Below are 18,387 nucleotides of genomic sequence, written 5' to 3'. Positions count from 1 at the left end.
CCTTATGACTCTCAATCGCCCCAATTGAACCTTCATGCCTCATCTTTACATAGGCAGCCCTCTTCCATTTTACAAGGGATTCCAATTCCTTATTAAACCACGGCCCCCTCACACAACCCTTTCCTCCCTGCCTTACAGGTACATACTTATCAAGGACACTCAATAGTTGCTCCTTGAACAAGCTCCACATATCAATTGTGCCCATGCCTTGAAGCCTACTTTTCCAAGCCACGCATCCTAGGTCGTGCCTCACTGCATCATAATTTCCCTGCCCCCAGCTATAACTCTTGCCCTGCAGTGCACACTTATCCCTCTCCATCCCGGGATATTCCGGGTAACTACAGACCTGTGAGCCTGAGGTCGGTGGTGGGAAAGTTGCTGGAGAGGGTACTGAGGGGTAGGATCAATTTGTATTTAGAAAAGAATGGGCTTATCAGGGGTAGGCAACATGGTTTTGTGCTGGGGAGATCGTGCCTTACCAACTTAATAGAGTTCTTTGAGGAAGTGACCAAGTTGATAGATGAAGGAAGGGCTGTTTATGTCATATACATGGACTTTAGTAAGGTGTTTGATAAGGTTCCCCATTGTAGACTAATGGAGAAAGTGAAGTTACATGGTGTGCAGGGTATTCTAGCTAGGTGGATAAAGAACTGGTTGAGCAACAGGAGACAGAGAATAGTAGTTGAAGGGAGTTTCTCGAAATGGAGAAAGGTGACCAGTGGTGTTCCACAGGGGTCAGCATTGGGGTCACTGTTATTTGTAATATACATAAGTGATCTGGAAGAGGGCACTGTTGGTATGATCAGCAAGTTTGCAGAAGACAAGAAGATTGGTGGAGTAGCAGAAAGCATAAGGGACTGTCAAAGAATACAGGAGGACATACATAGACTGGAGAGTTGGGCGGAAAAGTGGCAGATGGACTTCAATCCAGACAAATGTGAAGTGATGCATTTAGGCAAGACTAATAATAGAGCGAATTAGACAATGAACGGAAGAGCCTTGGGAAAAGTTGATGGACAGAGAGATCTGGGAGAGCAGGTCCATTGTACCCTGAAGGTTGCTGCACAGGTGGATAGAGTGGTCAGGAAGACATGTATTTTGCTTGCCTTCATTGGATGGAGTATTGAGTATAAGAGCTGGCAAGTCATGTTAAAATTATACAGTACGTTGGTTCGGCCGCATTTGGAATACTGTGTACAGTTCTGGTCGCCACATTACCAAAAAGATGTGGACACTTTGGAGAGGGTGCAGAGAAGGTTTACGAGGATGTTACCTGGTAAGGAAGGTGCTAGCTATGAAGAGATGTTGAGTAGGTTAGGTTTATTTTCATTAGAAAAAAGGAGATTGAGGGGGGACGTGATTGAGGTTTACAACATCATGAAGGGTATAGACAGGGTGGATAGAGACAAGCTTTTTCCCAGGGTGAAGGATTCCATAATGAGAAATCACGTTTTCAAGGTGAGAGGTGGAAAGTTTAAGGGGGATACACGTGGCAAGTACTTCACACAGAGGGTGGTGGGCATCTGGAACACGTTGCCAGCAGAGGTGGTAGAGGTAGAGATTCATTTAAGATGCATCTGAACTGATGCATGATTAGGTTGGGAGCAGAGGGATGCAGATGCTTCGGAATTGACAGACAGGTTTAGACAGTACATTTGGTTAGGCTCAGGCTTGGAGGGCCAAAGGACCTGTTCCTGGGCTGTAAATTATCTTTGTTCTACTAATGTCAAAGTTGTTGTGCAATTGAAATGAGTTACCCTTAATTAGGAAGGGCATCACAGCTGCAGAAAAGAAGGTTGTTGAGAAGGGTTTGTCCGCTGAGTCAGTATGGGTGGAAGTCACAGGAAAGGAGCAATCACTTTATTGGGTGCTTCCTATAGACCCTCCAATAGTAGCTGAGAGATGGAAGAGCAGATTGGACAGCAGATCTTGGAAAAGTGCAGATGTAACTGAGTTATTGTTATGGGTGACTTCATCTTCCCCAATATTGATTGGATCCTCCTTAGTGCAGATGGTCTGGATGGAGCCAATTTTGTAAGATATGTCCAAGGAGGTGAGGATCTAGTGGTATTATCACTGGACTGTTAATCCAGAGACCAGGTAATGTTCCAGGGACCCTGGTTCAAAACCCACTATGGCAGATGGTGGAATTTGAATTCAATAAATATCTGGAATTAAGAATCTAATGACTACTACAAATCCATTGCCAATTGTCAGAAAAGCCCATCTGGTTCACTAACATCCTTTAGGGAAGGAATCCGCCATCTTTACCTGGTCTGGCCTACATGCAATTCCAGATCCACAGCAAAGTGGTTGACTCTCAACTGCCCTCTGGGCAATTAGGGATGGGCAATAAATGCTGCCCAGCCAGTGATGTCCTCATCCTGTTACAGAATAAAAGGTAACATAGCCATGGAGAGGGATAGGAAAAGACAGTAAGGGAAGGTATTTAATTGGGGATGGGGAAATTATACTGCTATTAGACAGGAGCTGGAGAGTATAAATAGGGAACAATTGTTCTACAGGAAATTCACAACAGAAATGTGGAAGCTGTTTAAGGAGCACTTATCACAAGTGTTGGATAACTTTGTCCCACTGAGACAGGAAAGGAACGGTAAGGTGAAGGAGCCTTGGATGACAAGAGCAGAGAAGCTTCTCGTCAAGAGGAAGGAGGAAGCTTACTTAAGGGTTGAGGAGGCAAGGATCTGGCACAGTCTTAGAGAATTACAGGGTAACTAGGAAAGAACTCAAAAATGAACTAAGGAGAGCAAGGAGGAGGCACGAAAAAGCCTTGGTGGGAAGGATTATGGCAAACCCAAAGGCGTTCTACATGTACGTGAAGAATAAGAGAATGATCAGAGAAAGGGTAGAGATGATCAGGAATAGTGGAGGGAACTAGTGCCTGGAGTCTGAAGCGGTAGGGAAAGCCCTAAGTGAGTTTTTTGCTTCAGTATTCACGACAGAAAGGGACCCTTGTTGATAGTGAGAACACCATAGACCAGGTTAATAGGCTTGAACAGACTGATATTAAGCAAGTGGATGTGCTGGAAATTCTAGGAAGCATCAAGATACATAATTCCCAGGGCAGGACCAAATATATCCAAGGTTACTATGGGAAGCAAGGAAGTGAGATTGCTGTGCTGCTGGCGATGATCTTTGCATCCTCACTCTACACGGGAGTAGTACTGGCTGATTGGAGGGAGGCAAATATTGTTCCTCTGTTCAAGAAAGGGAATAGGGAAATCCCTGGGAACTACAGACCAGTCAGTCTTATGTCTGTGGTAAGCAAGGTACTGGAAAGGATTTTGAGAGATAGGACTTATTACAAATTGGAAAAACATAGTTTGATTAAAGATGGTTAGGCTTTGTGAGGGACAGGTCACGCCTCACAAGTGTTATTGAGTTCTTTGAGGATGTGATGAGACAAGTTGATGAAGGTCGAACAGTGGATGTGGTGTATATGGATTGCAATGAGGCATTTGTTAAGGTTCCCCACGATAGGTTCGTTCAGAAAAATTATGAGATATGGGATACAGATAAATTTGCCTGTCTGAATACTGAATTGACTGGCCAAAAGAAGACAGTGAGTGGCAGTGGATGGAAAGTATTCCGCCTGGAGGTCGGTGACCAGTGGTGCCCCAAAGGGATCTGTTCTTGGGTCTCTACTTTTTGTAGTTTTTATAAATGACTTGGATGAAGAAGTGAAACGGTGGGTTAGTAAGTTTGCCGATGACACCAAGGTTGATGGTGTTGCAGATAGTGTCAAGGGCCGTTGCAGGCGACAACAAGACATTGACAAGATACAGAGCTGAGCTGAAAATGTGTTGCTGGAAAAGCGCAGCAGGTCAGGCAGCATCCAGGGAACAGGAGAATCGACATTTCGGACATAAGCCCTTCTTCAGGAATGAGGACTTTTTTATTGTCTTCATGGCGATCGCGGAGGCGGTTGTCTGGGCGGCGATTGCGGAGGCTGCGAGGTCAGTGGGGGCGGAAGTGACGTCATCGGCGGCGGCAGCGGCAGCTATTGCCGTGGGCGATGTAGCGGCCGCGTGTGTCGTGGCGCCAGACTGATTTCGGAGGCCGATGGAAGATTCTGGAACAGTTGAGGAATCCGGAGTGTGGGGGTAAGTACATGAAAGTTTTTGGTACTTACTGTCTTTAATTTCCGATATGGCTAGGAAGAACTGTTTGTTTAGTTTATGGATCCTTCTGTGGATGAAGAACAGTAGAGGTCCTTTGCAGGTCTGTGAGAGTGTTGTCCTGAGCTGGGGTAGGGAATGTAGGTAGCGGCGCATGGCTGCAAGCGTGGAGCGAAAGATCCGGAGGGAGGTCTGTTGCTGGAGGCTTCGGATTTGTTGTAGGTACTGGTTGTCCTGGTTGGGTCCAAGTTTTGTTGGTCGGAACGTAGTCCGGAGTCCATGCGGGATAAGTCGGTTCCGTAGGCAGGTGCTGAGGAAGGAGATATGGCTGTGGTAGCGAGTCTGTTTGAGAATGTGGCTGAAGAGCTTCTGTGCAGAGGAGATGACCTGGGGGGGTGCAGTGAGAGAGGGACTCACTGAAATCTTTGTAGAAGGAGGAAGAGAGCTTCTTCAAGGAAGGCATCCTTGTAAGAGGATTCGCAGTAGGTTGAAATCTTTGAGGAGAAAGTGAGGACTGCAGATGCTGGAGATCAGAGCTGAAAATGTGTTGCTGGAAGAAGGGCTTATGCCCGAAACGTCGATTCTCCTGTTCCCTGGATGCTGCCTGACCTGCTGCACTTTTCCAGCAACACATTTTCAGCTCTGATCTCCAGCATCTCAGTCCTCACTTTCTCCTCAAAGATACAGAGCTGGGCTGAGAAGTGGCAGATGAAGTTCAACCTGGATAAACGCAAAGTAATTAGTCTTGGAAGGTCAAATTTGAATGCTGAATACAGGATTCTTGGCAGTGTGGAGGAACAGCGGGATCTTAAGGTCCATGTACATAAATCCCTCAAAGTCGTCAACCAAGTTGATAGGGTTGTTAAGAAAGCATATGGTGTTTTGGCTTTCATAAGAGCTGAGAGGTTTTGCTGCAGCTCTATAACCCTGGTTTGACCACACTTGGAATACTGTGTCCAGTTCTGGACGCCTCATTATAGGAAGAATGTAGATGCTTTAGAGAGGGTGCAGAGGAGATTTACCAGGATGTTCCCTGGATTGGAGGGCTTGTCTTATGAAGTGAGGTTGAGTGAGCTAGGGCTTTTCACACTGGAGAGGAGCAGGAGGAGAGGTGACTTGATAGAGGTGTACAAGATAATGAGGGGCATAGATAGAGCAGTTAGACAAACTTTTCACCAGAGCAGAAATGGCTATCACAAGGAGTCATAATTTTAAGGTGATTGGAGGGAGGTATCGGGAAAATGTCAGAGATAGATTCTTTACGCAGAGAGTGGTGGGAGCGTGGAATGCAATGCCAATGATGGTCGTAGATTCAGAGACATTAGGGCCATTTAAACGACTGCTGGACAAGCACATGGACGGCAGTAAATTCAGGGGTGTGTAGGTTAGGTTGATCTTAGATTAAGATAAATGCTCAGCACAACATCGTGAGCTGAAGGGCCTGTACTGTGCTGCACTGTTCTATGTTCCTCTGTAATATCCAACTTGCCTATACAGAAAATATTTACATTTAATTTAAGAGAACTATATTTCAAGTTGCATCTTTAAGTTTTAATAAGCATGTTACCTCAAGGGCCTCACTGACCGCTTCAGCACCATTTGGTATATTTTCTGTGGTGTACAACATCTCCTCCAGATTCTTTAACCAATTATTTTCTATGTCCAAGTAATGGAGCAACTCACACCAGCAAGACCATACCTCCTGTGGCAGAGAGAGAAAAGTGGAGAACTTTACTTACATTAGGAAAAAAAGATTTTCAGTTGGTCAGTGGTCAGTACAGTGGATATTTTGACAACCAGGATACAATGAATAGCTTGTGCTTGAAGCAAGTGAACTTCAGTTGGTATTGGGAGTGGCTGCAGTGAAGGGGAAGCTACTGAGTCATGAAGAAAGATACAAACAGGTAACTAGTTGACAGTTCTGCCCATGTACATTCTGCTTAAATGGCCCTAATGTCTCTGAATCTACTACCATCATTGGCAGTGTATTCCACGCACCTACCACTCTCCGCATAAAGAACCTACCTCTAACATTTTCCCGATACCTCCCTCCAATCACCTTAAAATTATGACTCCTGGCGACAGCCATTTCTGCTCTGGGAAAAAGTTTGTCTAACTGCTCTATCTATGTCCCCACCCATTGGTACATGACTGGTTGAAAGACTTTAATGTATCAATTATATCATCTACTGTCAATACTGAGAGACCACTGCTAATGCATCTTCAAATTACTAATATCAGTGCACAACAACCTTAAGTAGTTCTGATTAAAATTCTTTATAAATATTTTAACATTTATTCTTTCACCAAAACTATTCCTTTCATTTTCGGATATCTTTATACACTAAAAACTGAAATTAGCAATGATCTGATTGAATGCAGAACAGGTTAAAAGTGCCAAATGGATAACACATGTTTCTAATTCTCATGTTAGCAATGCAGTTCTGAAGTATTGTTTTGCTAGAAACAACCTACAGCTGGTTTCTATCTAATCTGGGTTTCTGGAATTGTTTTCAATGAGCAAGAGAGAAATCCACACTTCAATTCAATTTCTCCTCATTCCGAACTGACTGGCTCATCCTTATTAAATATGCAGCAATTCTTTTCTAATTCTTTCATGGGATTTAAGCATCGCTAACAAGGCCAACATTTCTTACCTATTCTGATTCTAATTCCCCACAGTGGTAAAAGAGGCTCTTCGGCCCAACAAGTCCACACCGACCCTCCAAAGAGTAACCCACCCAAACCCATTCCCCGACCCTATATTTACTCCGGACCAATAACCCACACTATGAGCAATTAACATGGCCAATTCACCTAACATCTTTGGATTGTGGGAGGAAACCGGAAGCACCTGGAGGAAGACCACGCAGACACAGGGAGAATGTGCAAACTCCACACAAAAAGTTGCCCGAGGCTGGAATCAAACCCAGGTCTTTGGGGTTGTGAGGCAGCAGTGCTCACCACTGAGCCACCATGCTGCCTCACAAAAATTATAGAATGAGTGGCTTGATTAACTACTTCAGAGGGCAATTAAGAGTCAGCCAAACTACTACTTGCAAATCACAAGTTAGCCAAACTACGTTCACTGTGACCCATTAGTATTTTTAAGACAATTGATGGCAATGTCATGTTCTCCATTACTGAGAATTTTTATTTTAAAATAAAACAATTCCTGAATTACTAACTGAATTTAAATTCCACCAGCTGTCACAATGGGGCTCAAACCTATGTCCATAAGACCATTAGACATAGGAGTAATGGTCCATTCGGCCCATCGAGTCCACTCCACCATTTAATCATGGCTGATGGGCATTTCAACTCCACTTACCCGCATTCTCCCCGTAGCCCTTAATTCCTTGTGACATCAAGAATTTATCAAACTCTGCCTTGAAGACATTCTCTGTCACCAGAACATTAACCTAGCACTCTGGATTACTAGACCAGTGACATTACCAACGTGCGACCATGTTACCAGGGTGAAGATCTCTACAGTTTACACACAATTTATTCATGGACATCTGCAAAAATCTAAACAGATGGAAATTCAGTTCTCAACTGAAGGAAGGAACAACTTCAGTGCTGGAATTTCATGCGCATTCAAAGCTACATTTTTCTGTGACCAGTAATGCTCCTCGGTTGTACGAGTCGATAAATTGTGGCACTGGAACAGCTGGTCAGGCAGCACCTGAGGAGCAGGAGAGTCGACATTTCAGGCATAACCCGCCATCAGGACTCCTTGGTTGTACGAGCAACACCAAAATCAATGCTACTTGCACTAACCCAGTGAAAAAGTTCAACTGTAGCAAATTTTCATTTAGATGTTTCTAGACACAGGCTTAAATGAGCAGGGTTACATTTGATAGCCACCAGTTTCTCAAGTTCAGAGCTTTGGAAAGCAACATTATTAACTTTAAACATTACAATAACATTCTCCTCATACCTGTGATGTTGGGAAATATGTTTTGTGGCTCCCTCCGCTTCAGAGTCTTTGCTCCAACATCTCATGAGTGCCAATTGGCAGAGATAACAAGTTTCAGCCCATCACTAACGTGATGCAACCCAAGGGGATGCACAGACAGCTTAAACTGTTTTTTAGGAGCATCCGCCCTTGGGTATCTCTGCACCCATAAACAACAAAAAATGATTTTCATCCTATAAAACTACACTAATACATAGCATCTCTTGAACATGTTTTGTTCAACACAAGTATAATCACTACCCTCACCTTTAAAGTCAAATATTTTCGTTCAATCCTGTCACAAAGCCTCTTGTAATTCTCCATCATCGCATTAAGATCCCTGGACATCTGTTCCTGATCACTGGGTGGAATTTTCTTAAGAACTGAATTTATATTGTCTTTCAGAATCTTCACTCTAACTTCTTTCTGCAGCACCTCCTCTTTTGCTCGCTGCGTGTGGGGGAAAGAGAGAGAAAAAGAAATGTCGTCATTTGTGCAAGAGAAAAAGCTACTCATTCAACCTTGGTGCAAAATCCTTTCTTAACCCCCATGTCCTTATGTGTGCACCTTTCAGAATTAAATTACATTCTGGCTCAATAGCTTTGATTGAGGGACAGAAACAGCACTTGCCCTGCAGCACAGCCCAATATTTGTTAACAGCAGGAGTTTGACCCTGTTCCCTTGCTGCTCTGTAAGGCTCCTGACATTAATTAAAGCAAATCTGAACTAAAGGAATTACAATGCAGAAATGTCCAATATTAATTATTCTTGGAACCAACGCATTATATTTTACCTTCATCTCCTCTAAAGCAGTCTCTAATTCTTCAGGTGACTTATATTCAAAGTCTTTCTCTAAATATTCTTCTTCAGCTTGCATGGTCCACTCACGCATTTCCACAAGATCTTTCTTCAAGTTCAATGTCTTCTCATGGCCTTCAGACAATCTTGCCTGCTGAGACATAATCTACAAAAACAAAGAACAATACAGCACAGGAACAGGCTCTTCAGCCCTCCAAGCCTGCACCAACATGTTTGCTCTTCTGTACTAAAACGGTCTTCTCTTACAGGATCCGTATCCCTCTAATCCCTTCCTATTCACGTATTTGTCCAGCTGCTTCCTGAATGCTGCTATTGTGTCTGCTTCCACCACCTTCTATGGCAACACGTTCCAGGCTCTCACTACGTTTTGTGTGAAAAACATGTCTTGTATATCTCTTTTAAACTCCCTACCTCCTCCTCCAAATCCGACCCACCCCCACCCGACACATTGAAACTGTGTTCCCTAGTAATTAACCCCTCCATCCCAAGAAAAAGCCTCATACTTTCCATTCTATCCATGCCACTCTCAATCTTCTAAATTTCTGTCACGTTGCCTCTCAACCTCCTGCATTCTAGTGAAAACAAACCTAGTCTATCCAACCTTTCTCTGTAACTATAATTCCCCATACCAGGCTACAACTTGGTAAACCTTTTCTGTACCCTCTTGAAAGCATCCACTTCCTTCTGGTAGTGTCATGACCGGAACTGAACACGATATTCCAAGTGTAGCCCAACTAAAGTTCTATAAAACTTGCCTTTCCTTATTCTCAATGCACCTTCCAATGAAGGCTAGCATGCCATAGGGCTTTTTTACCATCTTATCTATTCTGTGCTGTCACTTTTAATGATCTGTGCGCCTGCACGCCAGGTCCCTCTGCATATCAATACTCCTAAGGGTTCTGCCATTCACTATATAATTTCCACTTGTACTTAACCTTCCAAAATGCATCATCTCACATTTATCCTCCAAAACATAAAAACATTTTCCTGTGACTACATGCAGCAGTTTGCAACTTTTAGTAACTGCACTCCAACTCTGCAATCATAATAAATCAGAAAAATGATCAACCCTCTAAATTACTGTATTAAGAGGTGAATTAAATAATTGCTTCGGAAAAACATTGAAATCTGTCACAACCCAGATTATAAATTAATAGATAATATACTTTAATCAGGGAAGGTTTTGACATTCATACCCAACAATAAATATATGTAAAGTTCAGTGAAATACAATCAGAAAAAGGTAAGGGATGTTACCAGATTACTTGACACTTTACACAACATTAAGGTCATTATGCCAGGGGCATCACTCCGCATTGCAGACTATTCCATGAGGGGCAACAGGTGAGACATACTCTGAGCTCAAATCTCTTGATCTCTTGGCTGGGCCTTGAAAAAACCTTCAGCCTCGAAAGTGACAGCACTGCCTATTGAGTTATAGGCCTTGGATACTGGCTGAGGTGGTGCTGGTAGCTGGTACTAAATAAGCCATAACATTGTAAGAATCAGGATGGGAGATGACAAACACTGGTCAGGAAGAATCATAAGGCTAAACTACAGAAAATAAAATTAGTACAAGGTCTGATCTCATGGATTAAACTCGCTCACTCTTGGGTATGCTTTCGACATTTACAGGGACACTACTCGCACAGATTCAAGTCCTACAAAAGGAACAAATAGTTTTGTTCTGGCAGGAAAGTTCCACCATTATTCACACCACCTGACATACTGGAGAGCCATGAATTAACAATCGATGGAACATTTTACCCCTTACCTGGTTGCTCACACTTTCAAATCGTGTGCGGCAATCAACCATACGAGATATCACAGAATTGGAGATGGCTATCATTGGCTGCTTTTTCAATGATTCATGGATCTCATTCATTGATGTCAAATTGGACTCTACATTCTGAATTTCTTTCACAAATGTCTATATTTAGAGACAGAGATCAACAGTTAAAAAATTAATTGAGCAATTATTGCCTCTTTCAGATAAATATGTATATCTTTAAAAAACTGTTGTATCTGTAACACAATAATTCTTTATGCTTTTTCACATTTTTGCAACAAGTCCTTCAAATAAAGCTTACCAATAGGACACCCTAATCTCTAAACTAAAGAACAGCTTGTTGACAATAAATTATAGCCAAGAATAAACAACCTTTAATTATGCAAGATTTTCTAAAAATAGTAAGAGTAATTCGGCATCATTACAGATAACAGAATGGTTGTTTGCCAAAGTGTGTAATCATTATTCTCTCAGTCACGCAATATAATGCCATTGAAAAATTGATCTAAAGCACCAAGTTCTACAATGCTTACAGATTCTAACAACTATCCTTTCTTCCTTAAGTTACAATGTCTGGACAATGTTAATTAAGGCTGATGGGCACTGCAGTGCCCCTATATTAAATTAGCAGATTCTAAGGTTGAATGTACCGGGACCTGACCTTCTATAGATCCCACAAACAGGTGACAGAGCATAATGATGGTCAGAGGGAATAGAAGTTATAGAAAGGGTTGATCTAGAAAAAGAATGAGTTGAGACAAGTCAATATCATTGAAGGCCAGAAATTGTTTTTATAAGTTAAGGTGTACATAGGTACAGAACAATTTCTTTCCAGGGTTACTTCTTCATTTTCCCCTTTCACATTTTCATTCCTCATAACTCATTTATGAAGTGATGCAGTCACATGGCAACAAGACTTTCCATGTTTGAGTTGCCATATGGGATAGTTGTTCTCTCGGAAGCAGAACCTTGAAAATTCATCAACGTGCTGAACAATTACCAACCTTCCATTAAATTAAAACCACAACACACAAGGAATGCATTCATTTACTTGAGACCCCGGTATTTAAACTGGCAAAACCTAACAGATGCAAATAAGGAGCAAAGTTTTTTTTAAAAATAATGAACACACTGCTACACATAGAAATCGTCATACTAATACCTGATGCTTTTCCTTCCAATGTTCAGTACATAAAGCTGGAAGATTTGAGTCAGGTAGGAAGTACCCTTCACATTTTCACATTTAAATTGAACAATTGACATAATTTTTCACAATTAGCTGAATATTTCTTTATTGATTGGTTTAAAACTAGTTATCTCCTTTGCAGCCTTCCACTCCCTCCCTCTTGCAGCTTCCCTCCTCTCCTCAACTCCAACACCCAGCCTTACCTCACCACCCTTTAGAACATAGAACAGTGCAGTTCGGCCCTCGATGTTGCACCGACCTTGGAACCAATCTGAAGCCTATCTATCCTACACTATTCCATTTTCATCCATATTTTTATTCAATGACCATTTAAATGCCCTTAAAGTTGGCGAATCTACTATTGTTGCAGGCAGGGCATTCTCTGAGTGAAGAACCTACCTCTAACATCTGTCATATATCTATCATCCTCGATTTAAAGCTACACCCTCTCATGCTAGCCATCACCGTCCGAGGAAAAAGGCTCTCACTATCCATCCTATCTAATCTCCGATTATCTTATATGTCTCAATTAAGTCACCTCTTAACCTTCTTCTCTCGAACGAAAACAGCCTCAAGTTCCTCCAGCCTTTCCTCATAAGACCTTCCCTCCATACCAGGCAACATCTTAAATCTCCACTGAACCTTTTTCAAAGCTCCCACATGCTTCCTATAACGTGGTGTCCAGAACTATATGCAATACTCTAAGAGCGGCTGTACCAGAGTTTTGTACAGCTGCAACATGACCTTGTGGCTCTCAATCCCTCTACCAATAAAAGCTAAAACACTGTATGCCTTCCTAACAACCCTATTAACCTGGGTGGCAACTTTAAGGGATCTATGTACATGGACACAGATCTCTCTGCTCATTTACACTACCAAGATCTTTACCATGAGCCCAGTTCTCTTCCAAAGTGAATCACCTTACACTTTTCTGCATTAAACTCCATTTGCCACCTCTCAGCCCAACTCTACAGCTTATCTATGTCCCTCTGTAACCTGCAACATTCTTTAACACTATTCACAACTCCACTAACCTTAGTGTCATCCTCAAATTTACTAAACCATCCTTCTATGCCCTCATCCAGGTCATTTATAAAAATGACAAACAGCAGTGGCCGCAAAACAGATTCTTGCAGTACACCACTAGTAACTGAACTCCAGGATAAACATTTCCCATCAGCCACCACCCTCTACCTTCTTTCAGCTAGTCAATTTCTGATCCAAACTGCTAAATCACTCTCAATCCCATACCTCCATATTTTGAGCAATAGTCTACCATGGGGAACTTAATCAAATGCCTTACTGAAATCCATATACACCACATGAACCACTTTACCCTCATCCACCTGTTTGATCACCATCTCAAAGAACTCAATAAGGTTTGTGAGGCACGACCCACCCTTCAGAAAACCATGTTGACTATCCCTAATCAAAATATTCCTTTTGAGATGATTATAAATCCTCTCTCTCGTAACCTTTTCCAACACTTCACCCACAACCGAAGTAAGGCTCACTGGTCTATAATTACCAGGGTTGTCTCTACTCCCCTTTTTGAACAATGGGACAACACTTGCTATCCTCCAGTCCTCTGACACTATTCCTGTAGACAATGACGACATAAAGATCAAAACCAACGGCTCTGCAATCTCCTCCCTGGCTTCCCAGAGAATCCTAGGATAAATCCCATCTGGCCCAGGGGACTTATCTATTTTCACACTTTCCAGAATTGCTAACACCTCGTCCTTGTGAACCTCAATCCTGTCTAGTCTAGTAGCCTTATCTCAGTATTCTCCTCAACAACATTATCTTTTTCAGCATGAATACTGACAAAAAATATTCCTTTAGCACTTCACCTCCCTTTTACAGTCTCCTCCTCTCTCTCCACTCCTTGTCTTCTTGCTCTCTCTCTCCAACACGGCAGCTTTGTTCTCTTCTCCATGACTTGCTGCAGCTTTCTCCTTTTCCCCATTCCACTTACAGCCTCCACATCACCCCCAATCTAATCACCTTACAGTTTCTTCTTCATCGCCTCATTTCCCAATCGGACAATTCCTTGGACGGTGCAGGTGACCTCTCACTATTCAACCTCCCTGCAAACCTCCCCTTTGCCCCTACACCAATTGCAGACTCCCCACCTGGTCCCCACCATCCCTAGCAGGGTCCTTCTCCACTTCCAACCCCACCCTCTACTGGCACACAGCAACCGCAATGGCTCCCTGGTCTCAGAATCCCCAGAGGCTCATTCATGTATGTCTTGTTCTTCCTCCCTTACTCATTCCACCCATTGTTCCTCCAATCATAATCTGAACATTTTTGTGCATTTAATGCTGATAGATTCACAATGAGCCTATCAGCATCAAGCATAGGAGAAAACAAGGTAAAAATAGAAAGATCTACAGATACTGTAAATCAGAAACAAAAGCCGAAGTCACTGGGAAAGCTCAGCAGATCTGGCAGCATCAATCGAGAGAAATCAGAGTTAACATTTCAGATCAAGTATCCCTTCCTCAGAATAGGCTTCTCAGAAAGGGTCACTCAACCCAAAACATTAATCGATTTCACACCACAGATACTGCCACACCTGCTAAGCCTTTCCAGCAATTACTGCTTTTGTGTAGGAGAGTACAAGTATGTGATTGGAGATGCAGCTCATCAAATTTCCACCTATTCCACTTATGGAGGGATGTTTTCCCAATGGTCTACCACATACATAAATTTATGTCAGCATGTTGGGCATTTCAGGGGTGAATACATCTATTTCAGCATCAAGTCATATTTAGACATAGGAAGGAAATGAAAGTGGAAAACTGCATATTAGTGAAATTAATAGGAACAAAATTGCTGATCTGGAAGATTTTGATCATCACTTGCAAATTAGGACAAAGACGGAATAAATACGGGAATGGGAAAAGAATGTTTGAACTGCATAGAGGAGCATGCTACTAGTTAGCCTACCGAATGGATGGGTTGCTGGATCCAGTTATGAATAATTAAACAGAGCAGGCCAAAATACTAGGTGAACACGTAGTTTTGGACCAATGACCACAATATAAGCTTTAAGATTCAACTTTGGAAAAAAAGTACAAAAACCTCAATACAGAGGAACCTCGATGATCCGGCATTCGATTATCCGACTTTGGATTATCCAGCAAGATCGCAAGGTCTTCATGCTTAGCTAAACTACATTGTCCAGGAATTGATTAACCAAATGAAATACTCCTCACCCGTGTTCTTTGGATAACCAAGGTTCCTCTGTATTAGGCTGGTGTACCATATATTTCAGAAAGATGAATAAGTAAACTAGTGATGTGGAATGAGCAGTTCTAAAAAGGAGTCATACCAGACATGAAACATTAAATCGGCTTCTCTCTCTCCACAAATGCTGCCAGACCTCTGAAGATTCTCCAACATTGTGTATTTGTTTCAGCTTTCTAATATCCACAGTACTTGCTTTTACTGTGGAATGAGCAGTTTTGCATCGTTTTAAATGCAAAGATTTTCAAGGAAAACGGCTGGAGAAACATCCTCTCACACAATAACGTAGTTGTAAAATGCACTGCAGGGTTAATGGTGGGGGAAGAAATTGGCTTAACATTTATAATTAGGTTGGAAATATGGACAAAAGAGAAAGAAAATGTGAAGGGATCTGGAAACAGAATGAGGGTGACTAGAATGGGAGGCTAGCCTCACACCAACACAGCTTGGGCCAAATGGAACACTTCTGTGTCATAACGTCTCCACATTTTCCTAAAAAGCCCTTTTTTCTGACAGCAGATCTGTTCATACCATGCACTGCTCCACCTGCTGCCAGAACTCCTCTTTTTTGCCTGACGTGATGGTCTCCTTGGACAAGAAGGTCTCTGCATTATCTACCCATGTTTCCACGGCATCTGCATGTTTCTGCATTGAAAAGAATGAGAAATGATTGTCTCAATAATGATCAAAAATAAATACATTTGATTGGGGTTTCAATTATCATTTCACCTAATATGGCAGATGGGAGTTTTCAGCAAACTCAGAGGGAACATGGATGTACATGTTGAATCTGGAACTGAAGAAAAAAAATGATTCTCTTTCTCCTTATTTCTCTAATTCTTTCCTCTCCTGAAGGGAGACTAAAAAGAGATACCCCTCTCCAATACCATGTTAAAGCAACCACAACTCACGTGACTCTTGACAGTGAGCTTTGGAAAGCTTTTATTAAATCACATGGAGCAAAAGTAATCTATTCAGTTCTGCCTTTAGTCATCTCTCTGAATTGCCCCAATCTTGCTTAATGGTCAGGAAATTCTTGGATCACATTTTTTGTAATCGAACATGGAAATTCACTTTCTCATCAATCTCAATGACAGCAGCTGTCTAGGAAATCACTCTATTGTACTTAGAACATAAAAGAGGACAGAAACCAGAGAATCTCAGGATAAATAATCGGGCTGAAGTACAAAATATATATATTCTTTATGCCTCCCTTTATCTTACTGGTGTTATAAAAAAAAAATTATGTCAAACCATCAATGGTGCACTAAACTTTAAGAAAATGCAACTAATTAAGTTTTTCTTTTTAAATTTGCATACATAAATCACAAATTTTAGCATGGAAAAATCTTTTAAAATGTTTTTTAAAGAACCATACAACTTCAACAATGGTTACTTTGGATCCTGCTAGCCTTAATATTTTGTACACAAGTTTACACCCATTCAAAATTAATAAAGATACAGGAAACAAGTGGTGAAACTGGCAGACAATTCAGGAGTGGGCCAAATGATCACAAAAATTTGAACTTAGTTATTTTTCAACGTCTAACCAAAATAAATTAGTCATGTGCAAATTTGTTTCAAAAATCAGCATAACATTCCGCTAATGTTTTAGTGATATCAAAATCACAGAATCCATTTAGTGCAGATCGAGGCTATTTAGCCCATCAAGTTAGGAAAGGTTCTCTGAAGAGCCTCCACAGCCCTCTGCGGCAATGAGTTCCACAGATTAACAACCCTCTGATTGAAGAAATTCCTCTTTACCTCAATTCTAAAGGGTCATCCATTCCCTCTGAGGCTGTGCCCTCAGGTCCTAGTCTCTCCTACTAATGGAAATATCTTCTCCACATCCAATCTATCCAGGGTCCTCAGTGTTCTACAAGTTTCAATGAGATCCCGGCTCATCTTTCAAAAGTGCCGAACCACTCCTCATAAGATAGTATGGCAAGCCCGTCATCCCTGGAATCATTCTTGTAAAGCTCCTCTGGGTCCCTACCAACACTAGCACATCCTTCCTTAAATGTGGGGCTCAAAAATTGCTCACAATATTCGAAATGTGGTCACACCAGATTCTTACACCCCCTCCATCACAAGGTCAGAAGTGGGAATGTTCACCAAGGGTTGCACAATGTTCAGCACCATTCATGACTCCCTAGATACTGAAGTAGTCCATGTTCAAATGCAACAAGACCACAACAATATCCAGGCTTGGGCTGAAAGTGACAAGTGAGAGGCAATTTTTTTTTTTTTTACACAGAGGGTGGTTCACATGGGTAATGAACTTCCTGAGGAAGTGAAAAATGCAGGTACAATTACAACAGTTAGAAGACGTTTGTACGAATAGAAAAGGTATGGAGAAATGTAGACCAGGGGCAGAAACGTGGGACTCATTTAGAATGCCTTGTACTCCCCCTGTACTGCATCAGAAGCAAGCTAACAGTTTAAAAATGTAAACATACACTGTAAGCATTGGCTTGATTCTTTCATTCAGCACTGAGAGAATGCTGCAGTATCAGAAGCTATATCTTGCACAATCGCATCCTATTGTTTGTCCTTGGCAGAGTGAGTCAAGAGTGTGGTGCTGGAAAAGCACAGCAGTTCAGGCAGCATCCAAGGAGCTGGAGAATCAACGTTTCGGGCATAAGCCCTTCATCAGGAATTATGCCCGAAACCTCGATTCTCTTGCTTTTCGGATGCTGCCTTACCTGCTATGCTTTTCCAGCACCACACGCTCAACTCTGATCTCGAGCATCTGCAGTCCTCGCTTTCTCCTTCGTAGACTGAGACCTTATTCAACATTAATTTTGTACAGTCTCACTGACCTGAAATTGCTGCAGTTTGGATATAGTGTCTTCCAGTATCTGACAGTCACCCTGAAGTTTTGTCATCAGCCTTCTCCACCGTGTTTGAATTGCGTCCAATTCTAGGTTATACGTGTCCGGAGAAGACATCAGCTCCTCCCCCATGCTTTGAGTCTCAGCTGTGAGCTTATCCATTTCAGGCTGATGGCTTGTCAAATCATCTCGTAGAATCTGGGATGCGGAGAATGGAAGGATGTGGAGGAAGGAAGGGGTGGGGAAGGAGAAGGTGTAGAGGGAAGATAGAGGTGGAGGGAAGGGGGTGGAGGAGAAGAGGGGAACACAGAGGGGAAGGAAGGTGCAAAGGGGGGGCAAAGAAGGCAGGGGACGTCAGTAGGTGGGGGTGGGGAAGATGGTGAGAGGTGGGAAGAGGATGAGGG

General features: G+C 42.3%; 1 protein-coding gene across 7 annotated transcripts in view; it reads right to left on the bottom strand.

Annotated features, from left to right (window-relative positions):
• Nucleotides 1-18,387, bottom strand: part of LOC122557037 (utrophin-like) — a 688,507-nt gene that overhangs the window by 444,849 nt on the left and 225,271 nt on the right. For all 7 annotated transcript variants that reach the window (XM_043704260.1, XM_043704256.1, XM_043704261.1 and 4 more), the window contains exons 22-27: nt 17,972-18,181; nt 15,681-15,794; nt 10,694-10,849; nt 8,894-9,064; nt 8,368-8,550; nt 5,707-5,841 (exon numbers count right to left, since the gene is read on the bottom strand). In XM_043704260.1, the coding sequence (XP_043560195.1) occupies nt 5,707-5,841; nt 8,368-8,550; nt 8,894-9,064; nt 10,694-10,849; nt 15,681-15,794; nt 17,972-18,181 (969 nt within the window). The remainder of the gene's footprint in view (nt 1-5,706; nt 5,842-8,367; nt 8,551-8,893; nt 9,065-10,693; nt 10,850-15,680; nt 15,795-17,971; nt 18,182-18,387) is intronic.

The sequence above is a fragment of the Chiloscyllium plagiosum genome, chromosome 15 (assembly GCF_004010195.1).
Source record: "Chiloscyllium plagiosum isolate BGI_BamShark_2017 chromosome 15, ASM401019v2, whole genome shotgun sequence".
Lineage (NCBI taxonomy): Eukaryota > Metazoa > Chordata > Chondrichthyes > Orectolobiformes > Hemiscylliidae > Chiloscyllium > Chiloscyllium plagiosum.
Note: the sequence above shows the minus strand (reverse complement) of the source record. Positions and strands in the feature narration are given on the sequence as shown.